The 19,132-nt window shown below is 41.5% G+C and overlaps 1 protein-coding gene across 1 annotated transcript; it reads right to left on the bottom strand.

Moving 5' to 3' along the window:
* Window positions 1-10,035: 10,035 nt before the first annotated feature.
* On the bottom strand, window positions 10,036-13,011 carry LOC105934247 (ecto-ADP-ribosyltransferase 5). Its single transcript, XM_012874148.3, has 3 exons — window positions 12,860-13,011; window positions 10,995-11,091; window positions 10,036-10,891 (listed from the first exon to the last, which is right to left on the bottom strand). Exons 2-3 carry the CDS (start codon window positions 11,070-11,072, stop codon window positions 10,139-10,141), a joined length of 831 nt encoding a protein of 276 aa, XP_012729602.2. The 5' UTR covers window positions 11,073-11,091; window positions 12,860-13,011; the 3' UTR covers window positions 10,036-10,138.
* Between the last annotated feature and the right edge of the window lie 6,121 nt (window positions 13,012-19,132).

Genomic DNA, 19,132 nt, shown 5'->3' with positions numbered 1-19,132 from the left:
ATGCACTCACAGCCTTCTTTAAACCTCTGGACTCAACCTTCAAAAGCTAAATTCCAGCACAAACAACATCTCTACCATTTCCACTGTCTCCAGATTTATCATCCCCATTGTCTGCAAAGCTTCAACAAGAGAACACCTCATCCTCATTTTGTTCCCCTCTTTTCAAAGCCCAGGCCAGTCCTTGAGTTTTCAGAGCTTCCATCCACGTTTCAGTCTTTACCTCTCTTTTTATGTCCCAGACAGGTTTGAGGACAACTTGTCCCATCAATTGACTGCTTTTAAATTCTCTGAAAGGGGTTTGGGTGAGCTGCCTCGTCCAGAATCAGAATAAGCTTTATTTGGCCATGACTGTGTGCACAGTCATGTCTCTATTAATGTACTTGGACACAGCTCTGTGAACAGCCAGGCTCTTTAGCAATAACCTTTAGTGTCTCGCCCTTCACATGCAAGATGTCAGTGGTCACCTTTTGGACAACTGTCAAGTCAACAGTCTTGCCCATGATTGTATAGCCAACAGAACTAGAGTGAGAGACAACTTAAGGCCATTTCACAAGACGTCTTCAATATTGGACCTTTTTAACAATATTCTAATTTTCTAATTTGGGGTTTTCATTATTTTTCAATTATAATAATTAAAGTTAAAAGGAATAAACACTTGAAATATATAAGTCTCGTGTTATGAAAGAATATAATATACAAGTTTTACTTTTTGAATGGATTACTGAAAAAAAAAAAATGTTTTCATGATATTCAAACGTATGACCAGCACCTGTATACCTTCACAGCGGTCACAAGGAAGGATCTATTGATGGATATTTCCTGGTAAGTTTTTGTTTGGACCAGTGGAGTTGATGGAGAATTTTAAATTGTACGAGTCTATGCTCTGTGCAAACAGATTTTATGAGTCTGTTCTAAGGCTGATTGCCACTGTTCTGTTATCTTTACACCTCTTCTTGTCAGGTCACTCTTACTGTAAATATGTAGTAGATGCTGACTCAGAACACTTTGACAGTTTTGTATAGCTTTTGGCAATCATCACAACTTTACATTGAGGCCTAAATGGAAGGACAGTTTCCATTAATGATTTACTTGGTAAGCTAGGCTATACAAATCTTGCTCTTTATCCATCCATCCATCCATCCATTTTCTAGCACGCCTATCCCTTGTGGGGTCGCGAGGGGTGCTGGTGCCTATCTCCAGCTTTAAAACAATAACATCACTTGTAATATTCCAAAACATAGGTTCTTCCAATGTCCATGAGTCATTCCTCAAATTTAAATAAGATGTAAGATATGCCACACCTATGACCATGTGTGGGGCTATAGGACAATAACAGTGTTAAATTCAATACAACAGTAAAATAAAGCATGGAGCATGGAGACTTAATAAAATCAATGTGTGTGCATCACTTCTAGTAATATCCATCTCTCATTAAGTCCCGGTGGCAATGTTCTTGTCATAAAAATCTTCCACCACTTGGGGAGTATCAAACGAGTGTGTCTTATCCCGTTCAATGTAACATATAATTAGGAGGGGTAAAACGACCTGTAATCAATGCTGACCTCTTGTAGTTTCTTCTTCACCAAATTGTAAGGCACCCATAGCTTGTTCAGCTCCAGGCTTATTTCCAGAAAAAATGTGAGCCGCATTTCCTCCGTACACCCGCTACCCCTTCCTTCCAGTATTTTCACCTTGCCCGAGTAATAACGCAGATGCACCTATATAACACAGAGACAATTGGCTTTTCTGGTTGGCTTTGATCAGTGCTCTCAACTCTCACGCATTGACCGTGTGACACACGCATTTCACTGACTTCACACGCTCACACGCAACACATGACATTTCACACGCAAACATAGCATTTCTCACGCATAAAAATCACAAAGCCCGTCTGGGCTGCGGACGACAAAACTCCGCCTTCTGCTGAGATGTTTCGGCTTCTTTCACAACTTGTGGCCATCAGTAATTCCTGCTGCAGTTCGTGTTAACAGAGCAGCAGGAAGAGTGATCAGAGTTATGAATAATTTTAGTCTTAACAGCGGTGAAAGCGAGCCGGTAAGGTCCTGTACCGCGTACACAGGAGGGGAGGGGGCGGAGGGAGAGCTGCTGCCAGATGACCGGTTCATTCAGAACCAGCCATGGCTGCACGCTGGATAATAAAACAGTTCTGCTAACCAGATGCAGTTTAAAACGCCACTTAGTCTGTTTATAAGTTTCGTTTTTATTAATTCTGCATTTTTTAACTACATGCATCGTATTTCTGTGCCTCGTTGCTTGCTCCTCTCCCCCCTCCTTTCCCTCGGAGCAGGTGCTTTTATCACCGTTCACCATTCAAAACGTGAATCACTATGTTTAATTCCCTCACATAGGTAGCAACGTGTGCCAGTTAAAGTCAATAGGAGAGTTACTAGCTGTGTTTCATGCTGTTTTATTTTTAACAACATAGAATCAGTGGCGCTTCGGTGGGCGTGCTGCCTCGCGCTTTAATTCAGGTGCGCACTTTTAAGGGTCATTTTAAAGAACTTGTAAGATCAGGGGCTTCATCTCAGATCTGTTAGTTCCCTTTATAGAAGCCCTTTACAGTATTTAGTTATGCAATTTCCCCACTGTTTATCAGTCGCACGCAACGCATCAACAGGGGTAAAATCCGCCCACCGCACCGCCGCACTGACGAGAGCAATAGAGAATTGTCTGGTCAGCGCGGCGACTGAGATGGGAAACCTGTCGCTGTGAAAGGTGATGAGAATGTTATAAACTGTAACAGTCTAGAAGTGCATTGAGCTGAAAGGAGGGAGACATCAGCAGCTGGATCGTGCGTAAAGACGCAGCGGGAACCTCTGTGTGCTTCAGTGTTGCTGCTGAGGGTAAAATGTTGACCATACAGGCTTGATGAAACTCAGCCTGAATCACCAATCAGGTTATAGATCTACAATGATAAACAAACCCATAGATTAATGTGTAACAGTGTAATAATTCGGTGAATAACTTAAAACTACTTAATTTTATTTAGTATTATTTGAACAATTGTGTATTTTTTATGTTTTAATCCATTAACTGAACAATAAAGTATTAATATGTCTCTTTCTCTTTTTTAACAAAAGTAATACATGTCTACTTCGTTGTCTGGTGGGATAAAAATGAGATGGAGTTGAGACTCCACCGGCTCTTCCAGGGTCCGGTTAGCCCCGCCTCCAAACAAGCCCCGCCCCCAAATTAGCATAATCTCACTCTTAACTTTTGATAAAAGTTGAGAGGTCTGCTTTGATGCTAAAGTGTGATGTGTTGTCTATTACAATGGGACAGGTGAAGTTATCCAGTCAGAAGACAGCAGAGGAAAAACTTGCTACAAACTTGATGATGTTGCTCCCCACAGCTCCTTCTGTAACCCCACCAGCCTGATATTCTGCCTTCTTCTTCTATTTCCTAAATCCAGACATTTGTCCATCAGCTCCTTTTGATCCTTAGCTAAGCCTTGCTGGGTCTGCTCAAGTGCCACCACTCATTCAAGTGCCCTGTAGAGGGTGTATGCTAGCTCCTGGTGACTTGCAGTAGCCTCGGTCTGTGCTAAGCGGAGCTGTACTAGCTCAATAGCTAGCTTGTCATGTATAGCCCATATATTTGATTTTGCTTCTTCTTTGAGCTAATTAATATTACCCATGATGTCTTAATATGATGTATAAGACTATTTCCCTCTGAGCAAGCATTGAAACTCTAAATGCACTGAGTTCATCTCTTCATGTCTTGCAATAGGGGCTAATGTTTCCCCAGTCTGAACCTTGGTCTGCACTGGTGTTTTATCCACCATTTTTTGGCTCCACACTGCAAAGGGTATTAGTGATACTTAGTGGTGCTGCATTAGTGATCTTCAGATTTTTTCAAAAAACAATTGTGCATTCAGTCTTTTACACAGCAAGTACTACATAATTATTTTTTACTGCTTTTATGGCGTACACTAGACCCTGGTACGTGATATTGACAAAAGGGGAGAAATGTTCATAACCACAAACAGGAAGCTGACAAATGTTTGTCATGATCTGTTTAATCTGCTTTTTCATGCTATGTTTGGGAAATGTATCTAACCTCTGATTCACCTCTTCAGACCTCTTCCTACAGATGATGCAAAACAAAACAGGTTTATCAAGGATAACAATTAGGTTGTGCATCTGAAAATGTAGAAATATCGCACATTACTTTAACATGCCATTCATAGCAGGATGTTCGCTCCATTGAAAAGCTTGTACACATTATTTACTGTATATGCTCTACCTTGTATTCTGCATGGTGAGTCTCAGAAAGTATTCATGCCACTGTCTTTATTCACATTTTCACAATTTGTGTTACAGCTGGTAACAGAAGGCTACATATAGCTGCAGCAACAATTTAAGTAATAATTCTTAAATACTTAATTGCAAACACCCTCTCAAAGAGGGAGTGGTGGACTAGTGGTGAGAGCCCGATGCATGTGTCCTGGGAAGGCTGCAAGCTTGAATCCAACAGACTATCACTGGGGTCCCTGACCAAGACCGTTAGCCCCAGAATAATCCCCAGGCACCTAGGCTGGTCTTAATATTACTGGCTCAATATCTTTTTTTAACAAAACTTTACTGAAAGCTTCTAGAAACAACACCATTACTTCCACAAACAATGCGCTGCTCTGTGATGTCTCCTTCTGTTATCTGTGCATGTGGATCGCTTTGTGGTCTTGAATCGTTCAGACAGCAGTATGATGACACTCGCATTTAATAGTAATATGTAATAGAAATAGTAAAAATTTGATTTCAGCAGAAAATCGGAATTGAGCATCAAGACCTGCAGTAGCTATGTTTACATGCACATAATTTCACAATCAAATTAAAATTAAACAGGTTAAATAATTGGACTGGACCATTTATATGGGCAAAAAATCCGATCATAATGTGCGATTATATGCACCTGGCTTTATTCAGAATAGAACCACTCGGACATGCGCCTTTATTAAATTGCACACTCGAGTCAGTTTGCCACTTTTGGAATAACTTGAGCCTGTCAAGCGTTTTTATGTACGTTGATCTGATTATCAATCAGCATAAACGATTCCTTTCATTGGGAATACAATTTCATTCCGATTGAGCTTAATCCGATCATCATATTCTGACTGGCTTGTTTACATGATGCATATTTATTCCGATCAGCCCTTTATTCCGATTACTTTTGTACATGTAAACATAGGCTAGTGTGAAAATAGCCTTAGTGGTTAAAATCCGAAGAATTGATGCACTGTGTCTTTCACTGAGACCTACCGTTTACTCAACAGTGTAAACGGCAGTCTTGTTCCTGTGAAATGTCACGGAATTTTTACTTACAGAGGACAGGTATATGATGTGTTCTCTTCTACTTCTGGTCGGCTTCTCTTACTGGCTTCCCTGTTTGCCGGCTGCTGCTGTTTTGTCAAAATAGTTTTGGGAACATGAACCAGGAAGTAAACACTGGCTACACTCTGAACAGATGTCATTCTGGACCGTACCTGTACGTTTAAAAGGAGAAAAACTTGACTAATACATTGTTGGCAGAGAGGACAGATTAATAGGGAATTTTACTTCAAACCTGGGTGAGAAATGAATGAATGAATTAGATTGATTTTACAACAAATATCTTACTTATAGCTCCTTTAAAGTGGCTGTTGCTGCAGGCAGTCAGGAGCTATTAAATGAAAGGCCATGACAACGATTGTTGAACTATTGATTGACTTCAGCATATTTATGGACAAGAACATTAAGTTCACCTGGGAGGATGAAGAAAACAGACCTTAATTCTTAGACTGCTATTTGCAAATAGAGAGCATGACAGTCTTGAGACTAAAGTGCCTCTACAGTCATAGATCATCTGGTTCACTCACCTGCTGAAGCAAGTTTAGCATTAAACTGGATTTTAATACCGAAAAGACAGTCAATATGTATTGTCTTTCACCAAACAAAAAATAATGAAACAAACAGTGTTGACTAAAACAATTTATGCCAGTCTGCCTGTTTTTGTGCAATGCAATCGTTCAATCCATAGAGGCCAACCATAGCCTGAGCAGTACTGACCTAAAGGACAACGTAAACGCTCTTGAGAAATACCAAGGCATATAGTTTTGATAAGGAAAATATAATTTTTTTAGAGAGCTGGTATAGAAGAAATATTAGTCCAACAAGCATAAATTAGAGGAAAACAGATTTCATCTCTCAAATTCATTTAATCTAATCCCCAGAAAGGTTCTCTTCAATTCATACCTCCAGGCAGGTGACGAAAACAACTCAGGTACAGCACCAAAAAAGACCCTCAAGTTTATCAGCATTGACAAGTGGCTTTCATGTGAGTTCATCTTACAAAAAGGCAGCAGTTTTCTATAAAAGCACAAAGATCCTAACCTCAGTCTAGCCATACGGATTTCACTCCGCCTAGCTTCACTCACATCCATCTGGGACATCTCCCATAGAGAGTGATTTCTCCAACCAATTTTATTGTCTAGCCAATCAGGACGCAGGGCTGGAGTTTCATAGATGTGACGTAGTGGAGAAGTGACCGTGATGTGAGACTGTTTTGATTCAGACAATGGTGGCTCGCATCGAGGAAGCAAGCGTTAACATTGATGCTGCTATATCGTCCGTGTTGTCCAATCTACCTAATATTGTTTCATTAAAATAACATCAGAGAACGGCTCTGAAGGCTTTTGTTGGTGGAAACCATGTTTTCGCCCTTCTCCCGACCGGATTTGGCAAGTTTTGCTTTCCAGGGCGTGCCTGCGGCGGAGCGGTTCGTGCAAACTATGTCAGGAGGCCTCTAGTCCTCGACGCGGTCGGATCGATTCCGACCCGCGGCGCTTTGCCGCCTGTCTTCCACCCTCTTCCTGTCAGCTCACTGTCAATAAAACGCGTGCCACTAGAGCCGCAAACACATTTTAAAAAAAAGTTTAGTTTTTTCCTGCGTCGCTCTCACAGCGTCATGGGTTGGCTTCGGTGTGAGTGGTTGAAATAGCACGTCGATAAAGACGACAGACAAGTGGCTTATCCAATCATATGCAAGGATTTTTGATAAGGCCCAGCCTTCAGAAAAGGCAATTCCTATGGAGAGGTCCCAGATGGATGTGAGTGGAGCTAGGCGGAGCGAAATACATATGGCTAGAATCAGGTTACAAAGATCCACTCTTTTATTGAGAATTAGGAAACCTCATTTGATAAGAAACAAAATATATAAGTCTAGTCGCCTTTGTTTAAACGTTTTTCACAGTATAGACCTGGAAGTCAAGCTTTTAAGAGAACAAAAGACTTTGTGATGAGAGCTGACATGTCTTAAAAAATTCCTGTTACATCAGATTCAACCTTTTGAGACTCCCATTAGGAATGGAAATTTACATCATTCAGTACAGAAATATCACAAACCACATTAAAACTCTGGTCAAAAATCTCATAAGGCTTAATTTATCTGCCTTGTGGCCTACAAGTCTAAAGTAGTACAAGACGACAGCGCCATCCAGTGTTTATTTGGTAACCTCCCACTGTGAAACAAAATGTCTAGGTGTGCTCGTGGCGCAGCGCGACCGATATACGGGGGCTTTAGGCGGAGGCTGTTGAGCTGGGTTTGAATCCGACCTGCGGTCCTTTGCTGCATGTCTCTCCCCCACTTCCTGTCAGCCTACCTTCAGAAAAAGTGAACCACTAGAGCTGTGAACCCCACCCCCCCAAAAATTCCAAATTATTGTCAAGGCACTTCCTCCACTAATAGCTTGTACAGACCACATCCTGAGAGGGCTTGACATACATAGCCATGATAAAACAACAACTTCAAAATCCGTGAGCACTCAGTTTACAAAGAAAATGAAATCACCTTAAAACCATTCAGGTTCAATAGTCCTACAGTCCATAAACAAACCGCTAAACTAAAATAACATACGATCAAGTAGGCATATTTGTTTTGTGGCAACATTTATTTGAACCAAATGATGCAACAAATACTTTTTAGAGCTGCATGTGAAGTGCAGTAGCTTTGAAACAAGTTATTTAAACTTTTTTAAGTTTACAATCAAATGTGCTGATTCAGCTTCTTTTAAAATTGTTGAACATTTGTGGAACAATTAAAATATCTTTGACTTTGTTTTGTGAAATGGTTTTAATGTTTTTGATCATGAAATCCCACCTTTCCCCAGCATACTACAAAAATTGCTGAACAAGGTGGAATGGAACACTCTGCGACCTGCAGGGGGCGGGGTATGAAGTGCCCCAATGGCGCTTAAAGAGGCAGCACGAGAACGAGTTGCTCTCTGATGATCCTCAGAATAAGTGTAAAAGACTGGCTGGTCCGTAACCAAGTCATCATAGGAAATGGCCTGTGTTGTTTGAATATGAGCTCAAACAACACATTTAAAATAAGTGTTTAATCTGCATGAAGAAATAACCTCCGGAGCATTTGCATTTTCAAAAACTGAAGCAGATGAAGTTCTAATGAAAATAAATTATCTTAAACTTAACACACATCCAGCAAGGCTCATGCATGTAGTTTTTATTAAAACAGCAAAGTCAATTAGTAAATATATAATAAAATGTATTCCAGCCATGAAACACAATTGTACAACAAAGGTCGTCTCACTTTACAAGATCAAGTAAAGATCAAATTCATGTTTAATCACACTGAACAGATTTTGGTTCAAATTCATATCACATCAATCCAATACAATCCTGCCATGCAGTCAGATTCAAATCCAGTATGTTAGATATTACATAAAGCTACAAGTTGCTGGACCTGTTGAAAGCAGTTATTGGGAAAATAACAGATAACTCACAGGCATTTGTTTTTCAGTTTGTGTAAGTATTGAGAGATTTAAGTAATACTTTTATGATTTATTTATCATTAAATCCATACACACAGTACTTAACTGAGTTTCAATTTGCTGTGATGTATAAAAAGCGCAGAAGCGTGGGTTCAGGATTCTTGTTTATGGAACAGAAAAGCAACAGAAAAGTGAACGGTTGCTGCACAATCTAATAAGCACTTTAAATGTGTCCTGTCCCTTTTATAAAATTTCTAATTTAAAATGTTACATAATAGTGATTGTAAATGTGAACACTCATTCCTGCATGTTTGTTATGATACTAATTACTAATGGTTTAAAGGTATACTATGCAACCGGCGTTGATTTTCCAGCGAGGCTCCCCCCAGAGGGCGAAAGTAAAAGTTCACTGTCGTAAATATGCTCAGCTGTTCTCCTGGTTTGTCCGTCAAGCCAGGCGCGGTTGTTTTGAGCTTAGCAGACAGGTGAACACAACGAATACAAAAGTGGAAAAAACGGCAGTACAAACAATGACTAACACAGTGAAAGTATGAACATGCACACAGAGAAAGAGAGAAACCATTCCAATGCAGTGTTTCCCCTAGGAATTTGGGACGACCGGCGGAGCCGGGGGGAGACAAGCTTTGCGCCGCTGTGCGGAGCGGGGGGGGGGGGGGGGGGGGCGGGGGGCACAAAGTTTGCGCCGCTGAGCGGCTGAGCGGAGCGGCGCACATATCGAGTTAGTTTTATTTTTTTATTATTATTTTTTTGGAATGTCGGCGAGGCGGTAGCGTGAGGGAAACCCTACAATGTTACTTACAATCGCATCAGCAGAAACGCGAGGTCCGCGTCAGCCTTGCAGCCTTCTATGTTCACCCGTGTACGACTCCTCTCTCTGTCCAGAGCCCTTTTCCTCTTTCTTGCCTGCTCCAACATGGGCTTTCGCTGTTTTCTCGCTGGTTCCGCCATGATAACTGCACAAATATCGCCACTGCGCTACCAACGAGCACACCTTTCACTGCGGGCGTGTAGCAGTTCTCGCCGTAAAGCAAGACGGACTCTCATGATGCACACGAGACTACTGAGCCTGTGAGTGCGGGCCGAGTGCTCCTGCAAGTGCGGTATTTCCCCTACAGACCACCAGGGCGGCCGAGAAAACCTTAGTTCAACCTGAAATGACTCATTTAATCATCCAAAACGGTATGGAACATATTAATTAACTGAAAAATGTTGCATAGTATGCCTTTAATTAGTTTGCTGTGTAAGAAAATAAGCTTGGAAGCGCATATCTCTAAAAGGAATCTCAATTAATGTCCAGCTCAGCATAGCGCGGCTTTTATCACTTATTTTTCACTAATAACCTGCCGATGGTTTTTTGGTGAGGGCACAGTTTAATTCGGAACGTGGTTTTTTTGTGCTTTCTAGTTTATAGACAGCATCACACCAAAGTGAATTTGTTGCAGATCTTTTCTGTATCTTTTTTACTTTAAAAACCTCATATGGGGGAATCAGAACCTCTTTTTCTTTTGGAAACTTTGAAAACTTTGAGATGCCTGCTCCAAAGCAGGTGTAAATCTCAAAGCATGTTTTGTTACCAAATACAACAGGAGGATGAGATCCCTCTGTGCTTGAGGTAAAAGTACCAAAGCGAATCTCACTGTTGATGGTCGTTTCAAAGTTACACTTGGTTCTCCGGTAACTGGTGACACACTTTGAGTTGTGGTTGAGAGAGCGCAGGGCCATTGTGAGGAAGAAATGCATTGCATGATATTTAAAATTTTCTGTGTTATAATCAGGTTTTTGCGTTCGGACTGCCTCATTGAATTTCTTGTATAATGTTGGTTTCTCAAGGGTGTAAGCATGAATAGCCATGATTTGTTTTTTCTTCAGCTTTGGGGTATTTAACAGTAAGGACTTCAATTTATACAAGATGTTGTAGTATAAAATCTTCTTCTTATAGTAGTTATGTGCTGCAATCCAGACATCTTTGAATTCCTCTCGCTGCTCCTCATTTAGCAGAGGCTCTATTTTTCTTTTCATGTCATGTTCACAGCCATTGTACATGTCATCAACAGAGTTTGGAGCCATATTCAGAGGGTGACAGTCCTAAATGAAAACCAAAAGAAATATGTTACTGATTATCAGCATTTATGTGGTTTAAATGTCCCTTTGCCCCAATATAGCAATCCCTGAACTATGCACCCATCACCTCTTCAACACCCAGTGATGGTGGAGTACACAATCCAAATAATAGCAAGACCGTTGTCCAAACTGCCAGCGTTGCCATCTTGTCTCAGCAAACAACTCTGAAAACAATACACAAAAATGTTTTGTTAAACACCATGTTGAATATTTCTCCCTGCATCAGTCTTTTGTAAAAGAAAATTCCCTGTTTTGCTCCTGTTCCAGCCTCCAATCAAGTGAAAGTAGCTAGAAGCTGAAAGTTGTGAAGTTAGGGGATTAAAAAGTAGGGGTTTGAAGACAGGAGTTTAAGATGAGGCTGGCCCATCAGCACAGGTGGCTGATGCATGGAAACTTTTTAGTTTCAATTTGACTACAATTATTAAAGGGAAGTTAAAATATTACATTTAAAAATGTGAAGTACAATGCACAGCATTCTCCTTTTAATAAGCCTTATGTTTAAATTCTCTTTAATTTCAGTGTATATAGGACACCGTCTGTCCAATATGACATTTACTCAAATGAAGGCTTTTGTGCACCAAAATCTGCATTGAATTCATTAAATAAAACTGGCTAAATACAGCAAGAGTTTTCAAAGAAAGACTGACCCAAATCCTGTTTCTTATATTGCTGTGACAAAAAATATTGGTTTTTTTTTTTCAATCAAGCCCAAAAGAATTTGCAAATTGGATGACCATCTTTTAAAAAGGCAAATGTGCAACCCTGACCTCCAATGATTTACACATTCCCTTCCTACAAACAACTTGAACAATCATTAACTTATTTAATTAGAATATTGCATTCTCATGTTTTGTGGAACAGATAAAAATAACATAATTTATTGATTGCTTAAGTTTTTCTTTCTTCTAATGTTTGGACATCCAGTACTTTTGACTTGACAGTGTTGGCCCATGTGACAAAAGGTGTGGACACCCCAGCCAAGAGACTGGGACCGAAAATCATCTTTTGGGTAAGGACTCTTTAGCCAAAGCAGAAGTTCGTCAGCGTTTGCCATGATAAGCGCTGTCTGAATAGTGCAATCAGTAAGAAAAGAGGTAGGAAAGGGAGCCTGTATACTTTGTCTCACAACTAATTTAGCTTTGGAACCTTGCATTGTCCCTTACTGGTGCTGACAATGCTACCGGCGCACAATCCTTTGCTTGAGATGACGTATAAGCACTCCCCACCTAAAAGAAATTAAAATAAATGTCCGGAGAGCAAAGAGCACACACTTTGTAGTTATTTTCAGAAGGCTGTAGGCCTGGATTTGACTAGAATTAAAATTAAAAGGAACTTTCGAAGACCACACCAAGTTTTTGAGCTTATTGATGTAAATCCATTCATCCATCCATCTATCCATTTTCTGACATGCTTAATCCCACATTGGGCAGGGATCCCTCATTGGGTTGCTGGTGCCTATCTCCCGCGTTCACTGGGCGAGAGACTATTGATGTAAATATGAATTCAAAATCTGCAGTTCGGTTGACTTACTTTTAAACAGTGGCTCATGGTTGAGCTTTTTTATTACAAAAATTTCAAGAAATTAGAGTGTAATAGTGGACAGTTGTGGCTAAAAGGTAGGAGAGTCAGAGGATAATGTAGATTAATTAGTTTCTAAGCAGTTAAGACTGTTAAGACATTTTAGACACATGCATCAGTATTAAAATAGCAGGTATGAACGGAGATAAATTTCCGAATCGTTTCATTGACTTCAAGACTAAACAACACCATAAAACATATTGCATGTGTACAATGGGAATATGTTCTCTTCCAGTCTTAATGTAGTATTAAATTTCTTTTTTAGATTAATTATTTTAGGCTTCTATAGGGTTACATGTTCACATATCAAATGATTTATCTGCCATTTTAGAGAACAAAAAAAAAAATCCATACCTGAGATGTTTAAAGTGTTTCTGTGTAGATGAATGCGCAGAAAAATGTTTCTCTAAGATGAGATGGGCTTTTTCAGACTTCTTTACCACAGTAAAATTAAAACAAGAGGAAAGAAACCCAGGAAATCAGGAAGAAATCTTGAAATTATTCAAAAGTCTTGAATGACTAGAATGGAGAAACCCCTTCTCATCACTATTTGTCATTTTCTATATAGAGAAATGAAGGAGGAGTTACCATGCAAACCAATCATCAGCTAATGATTTTCACATAAAAGTCTCTCATCAGTAAAAGCACAATATGTCATATTTTCTATTGCATATTTAAGTATCACAGTTCTTAACCAACAATGAATATTTTTCTATGCTCTGCAGCCTCTTTCTACATGGTAGCTATACCCTGCTGCCTGGCCCTCTAACTATGTCATCAACCCCAATGTGTAGGACATTTTATGCACATCAAAGTCCAAGTCTGTCTCTAACTAACTCTAAACAAGAGCCATACGCACACACAGATCAGAGCCAACATGTTCCAGTGCCAAACTGAGAGAATGTTACAGCTGCTTTTCAACCTGTAGCTCTGTGTTGCTATTGCTGCTTTTGTTTGAACTACTTACATTGTATACTTTATTACATGTCCATTGTTAGTTATTTAGCAAAGAGCTGCATGCAAGAGTCACTAATAATGTGCAAGAAAGATGGAAGTATTTTGAGCCTTTCATAATGCTTCTAGGCGTTTTACTTGACAAGAGGTTTAGTGTGCCTGACCACAAAAAGGAAGTTAAACAGTCCATGCTTATCAGCTTGTAAACAGCCCATCAGTGAAAAGTGTCTAATCATTCTGTCATGTTTCTCATCTTTCATAAACTTCTACTTTTCTAAAAACATCTAAATGTCGTGACAAATGTGCCTGTCATAAACTGTGAAGTTGGTGTTGTAATTCATAGTTTTGAGTTCAGGATCTGGCCCAGTTGTGTCATTATTTGGGTTTTTGTTTATTTTGCTTTTGGATTTATCTGGACTTTTCTCATGTAGCCTGTCACCTCTCATTTCCAGCCACTACCCAATCCGCTCTGTCTTCCTCCAGCGTCCAACCTGCTCTAGATCCTCTCCATCTGCTGCCACTAATTAGTTGCTCACCTCACCTGTTCACCAGCCTACTAATACCTGCCTCTGCCTACTCATGCCTGCCAGAACGTCTCACTCTCTTCCTTGCTTTCACTCTCTCCTTAGGTCACCCAGTGTGCTGTGCCTTTGTCCTGCCAGCTTGTGTGTGCTCGGCCAGCTAGTCTCTTATGATATAATAATATAATATTGTCTTTACTGTCATTGCAACATGCATTACAATGAAATTTGTTCCCCACTTTTATCCCATCACCCTTGGGGAGCAATGGGCTGCCTCTATGCAGCGCCCGGGGAGCAATCTGGGGTTAAGGGTCTTGCTCAAGGACCCAGAGTGCAAGTGCTGGGGATCGAACCGGGTACTTGCATTGCCTTCAGCATTGCCACCAATCTTCCCATATGTCACTAAACAGAGCATCTACCACCTCTTAAAATGTATCAGAACATCCCTAAACTCCAGGACCATCAACTTTTATACCATTCCCACTGTCTCCAGATTTAGGATCTCTATTGTTTGCACAGCTTCAACTAGAGTACCCTTTATCCTCACTATGCTCCCCACCCAAGCCACTTCTTGAGTTTTCAGAGCTTCCAAGCAAGCCTCAGTCTTCATCTTTCATTTCTGAGAAGATTGAGGACAACTTGCCTTGTCTATTGACCATTTTGAAATTCTCTGAGGGTTTTTTTAGGTGACCTGCCTCACCCATTTTCAAATTCTCTGAGGGTTTTTTAGGTGACCTGCCTCACCCAGACTGTGTGCACAGTCAAGAAATTTGACATTGATTACAGAATTCACATGTTTTTTTTTCTTTTTTGTAACATTTAAAGAAAGAAAAATAAATGTTGTGATGGTGTAAATATACTTATTTTATTTCCCAACAGTCTTCATCATGTTCATCAGAGGAACAGTCTGCAGGGAAAAACTGTCTATGTGGCTGTTTTTATGTTTTTTTAAAGAACGACCTGGAGGTAAATTGCCAAACATTATGAATGCAGGATGTGTGAGGTCTGCAGAGATCTGAGAGGTTGGCTGCCCTTTACTAGACCCTTGACCCGTACAACTTCTGGATTGAGGGAAAGTCGGCCCTGATGATCATCTCTGTAGATCTAATTGTTTTTTGCAGAGTGAGCCAAATCACACAGTGATGGACAAACAAAGGACTGACTGAATAATGGCAGTGGAGTAGATGACCAGCAGCCCCTGTGAAAGGTTGCCCCTTCCTTTACTTCCACAGGAAGTACAGGAATTTGGATTGGAAGTGAACCACACCAGACAGAATGTTACTGAGGATGGCACAGAGAGGCAGTGTGGGTAGAGATCTCCACAAGTCAATTATCTAGTGCTAAGCTTTTTATGAATTACCAAATATAAAAAACTATTTCTAAAGGTATAGATAAGCAACAAAATCAAATCTTCTCTGGAAGGCAATTTTATTTTTAGTTAAATAATATTTTGTATGTGCATGCTTTGCTGTGTGTTTGGGTTTGGGTCAGTGTGACCAATTAGGGCAGATGGGTAAGAAAAAAAGCCTGAAAGACCAATATAAGATATCTAATAAACAGATAATGAAAAAAGAGGGAGCTGACCAAGAACACGAAATGATCCACTAATCAAAAAAAAAAAGTACAAGCAATTAGAATTCAAACTAAAAGAGCAGAACACAAGAGGAACTTTGTAACACAACACTAACAAATGAGCTGATGTGGAAATACCTTCATAACAACGATAAATTAAAATGATCCAAATATAACACAAATGAGAACTAAACCAAAAACACCTGTGGCTCATGGCAGCTTGATACATCGTAGTTGGATACCCAGTGATGGGGTTCTGTCTGTGGACAGAATTGTCAAAGCCAGAACCCAGAACAAACACTGTAGGTAGTGCAAGGCAAGGCAAATTTATTTGTATAGCAAATTTCAGTACAAAGACAACGCAAAGTGTCTTTGTACTGAAGTGTCATGATTTAAACATGGGGGAAAAAACTGAATAAAAGCAAGATGGAATAAAATTTAGAAAAACTGAAAACTGTAATGATCTGAGACGGAGGACCCAGAAATCAGCCGAAACGAAATCAGTGGCATTCGAATGCCGACTTTATTCATCAAGGAATATGGCGCGCACAGAGCAACCGTCTGCGCTTAAAACCAGAACTCCTGGAGGCAGAGACAACAGGTTAGTGATCTGGATTTCTCAACGCGCCCAGCGTGCTTGAAAGGGGCGAGACCACTAACCTTGAGAGAGTTTTGGTGCGGATGGACGGTATCTAGGCGGAACTAAAAGGGTCAATGGAAACAGGCGTAAGGGCTTGAGGGGTCTTTCTTAATCCGTTCTTCCAAACGGAAGAACGGATTGCCAATGGGACCTCTGCTCCCTCGGTTACGAGGGAGCAGAGGTCCGATGAAGATCCGAGGGGCAATCCAACGCTTGGTCAGGGCACTTTTCCAGGTTTGTTAACAGGAGACTGCAGTCCAATATCTGGCAGGGGTCAGGCAGGTATGGGGGTCCTAAGGGGAAAACAGGTCGGATAATTAGACAGGCACACGAGAATGAATGCTGGATTGGTCTACCGAGTCGGCACGACTCCACATAAATCTGACCTTGCATGAGGTAAGGGCGTGAAGGGGGCACAACCTGACTATAGCTACGAATTAATCTACGATAAAAATTAGTGAAACCCTAAAATCTCTGAAGCTGTTTCCTATCGGTGGGGGTGGCCCACTCAGTGACTGCCCTGACCTTGGCTGGGTCCATGGACACCAGGCCCGGGGAGACCACAAACCCAAGGAAGGACACAGTGCAAACAAGAAACTCACACTTTTCTGCTTTGACAAACAGCTGATTTTGGAGCAGTGGCAGGAGAACAGAACGGATGTGCTGCTTGTGGGTAGTAATGTCTCTTGAGTAAATAATTATGTCATCTAGGTAGACAAAAACAAACAGGCCCACCATGTGCCTAAGGACGTCATTAACCAGACTTTGGAAGACTTCCGGGGCATTGGTTAACCCGAACGGCATGACCAAATACGCTGTCTTATAAGAGATAAGATAAGCTTTATTGATCTCACAGTGGAGAAATTCACTTGTCCCATCGGCTCAATAGTCAAAAGTCAGAAGAAGGTGTCAAAGTAGGTAAGTAGAATCAGTTAGATACAGTTATACAGCTATATACAATATACAATTCTGTACACTCCTATGTATAAATATGTTATTGCACATATGTTATTATACAGTTTATACAGGACTATTGCACAGGCTTATTGCACAGTTTATACAGTTTATACAGGATTATTGCACAGGCTTAATGCACGGATTATAGCACCTTGTTTAAATAGCTTATTGCACATAAGTTATTACAGTTATTGTTGCAGCTATGGTGCATGGTTGCAGTCGTTACTCTAATAGTTACACTTATAAAGCAGCGAGTATGATCAGGTAGCAGCAGGAATGAGTGACCTTTATAACATAATAATATAACACAATAATAATAATAATAATAATAATAATAATAATAATAATAATAATAATAATAATAATAATAAACACAGCACATTATTGCACGTAGTTACTGCAAAACACTTGTTACAGTAATTGTAACAGTTATACAGTTATATGTATAGTCCAGAGATTAAATTTACATGAGTTGCATATTATTGTACATTAGTTATTGTATGTTACTTATAACGGTTATGGTCACAGTTACAGTGCAGCATTGTATAATCTGGTAGCAGCAGGGATGAATGACCTACGGTAGCGCTCCTTTTTACAGACAGGATGTTTTAGTCTGGCACTAAAGGAGCTGCTCAGCTCCTCTACAGTCTGGTGCAGGGGGTGGAAGGTGTTGTCCATGATGGATGTGAGCTTGGACAACACCCTCCTCTCAGCTACTTCCTCCGCTGAGTCCAGAGTGCAGCCCAGGACAGAAGTGGCCTTCCTCACCAGCTTGTTCAGTCTCTTTCTGTCCCGCTCTGCGCTGCCAGGGGCCCAGCAGACGACAGCGTAGAGGAGGGCTGAGGCCACCACAGAGTCATAGAAGGTCTTAAGCAGAGGTCTGCTCACTCCAAAGGACCTCAGCCTCCTCAGGAGGTGTAGCCAGCTCTGGCCCTTCTTATACAGAGCGTCTGTGTTGTGAGTCCAGTCCAGCTTATTATTGATGTGAACACCCAGGTATTTAAAACTCTCCACAGTTTCTATGTCCTGCCCCTGGATGTTCACGGGTGAGTGAGGTGGGGGACTTGTCCTGAAGTCGATCACCATCTCCTTGGTCTTACTGGTGTTTAAGCACAAATAGTTCTTCTCACACCAGTCCACAAAGTCCATGATGACAGACCGGTACTCCAGCTCGTTCCCCTCAGACACACAGCCCACAATGGCCGAGTCATCAGAGAACTTCTGAAGGTGGCAGCTGTCCGTGTTGTAGGTGAAGTCCGAGGTGTAGAGGGTGAAAAGAAACGGAGACAGAACGGTGCCCTGGGGGGCCCCGGTGCTGAAGAGTGCCACCTCTGACTGACAGCTGTGCAGCCGCACGTACTGAGGGCGGTCAGTGAGGTAGTCCATGGTCCAGTCAGCTAGGTGTTTGTCCACCCCAGCGTCCTCCAGCTTCCCCCTCAGCAGCACCGGTTTGATGGTGTTGAAAGCGCTGGAGAAGTCAAAGAACATGACTCTCACAGCGCTCCCGGTGGTCTCCAGGTGGGTGAGCGCCCGCTGCAGCAGGTAGATGATGGCGTCCTCTACTCCGATGTTGGGCCGGTAGGCAAACTGCAGCGGGTCCAGGGTGGGGCTCACCACGGTGCGCAGGTGAGCAAGGATGAGGCGTTCCATGGTCTTCATCAGATGGGAGGTCAGGGAGACTGGTCTGAAGTGGGCCGGTTCCCTGGTGTGCAGCGTTTTGGGAACTGGCACCACACAGGAGGTCTTCCACAGGGTGGGCACCACCCCGAGGCTGAGGCTCAGGTTGTAGATGTAGCTGAGGACCTCACAGAGCTCATCTGCACAGGCCCTCAGCAGCCTGGGGGGGGATGCCGTCCGGACTGGGGGCTTTCCTTTGTTTCAGCCTCATCAGCTGACCTCTCACCAGCATTGGTGAGACTGTGAGGGGGGAGGGAGGCAGGGCCAGAGGTGGGGATGGCTCTGGTGTTGGTGATGGTGACAGCA

The sequence above is a fragment of the Fundulus heteroclitus genome, chromosome 13 (assembly GCF_011125445.2).
Source record: "Fundulus heteroclitus isolate FHET01 chromosome 13, MU-UCD_Fhet_4.1, whole genome shotgun sequence".
Taxonomy (NCBI): Eukaryota; Metazoa; Chordata; class Actinopteri; order Cyprinodontiformes; family Fundulidae; genus Fundulus; species Fundulus heteroclitus.
Note: the sequence above shows the minus strand (reverse complement) of the source record. Positions and strands in the feature narration are given on the sequence as shown.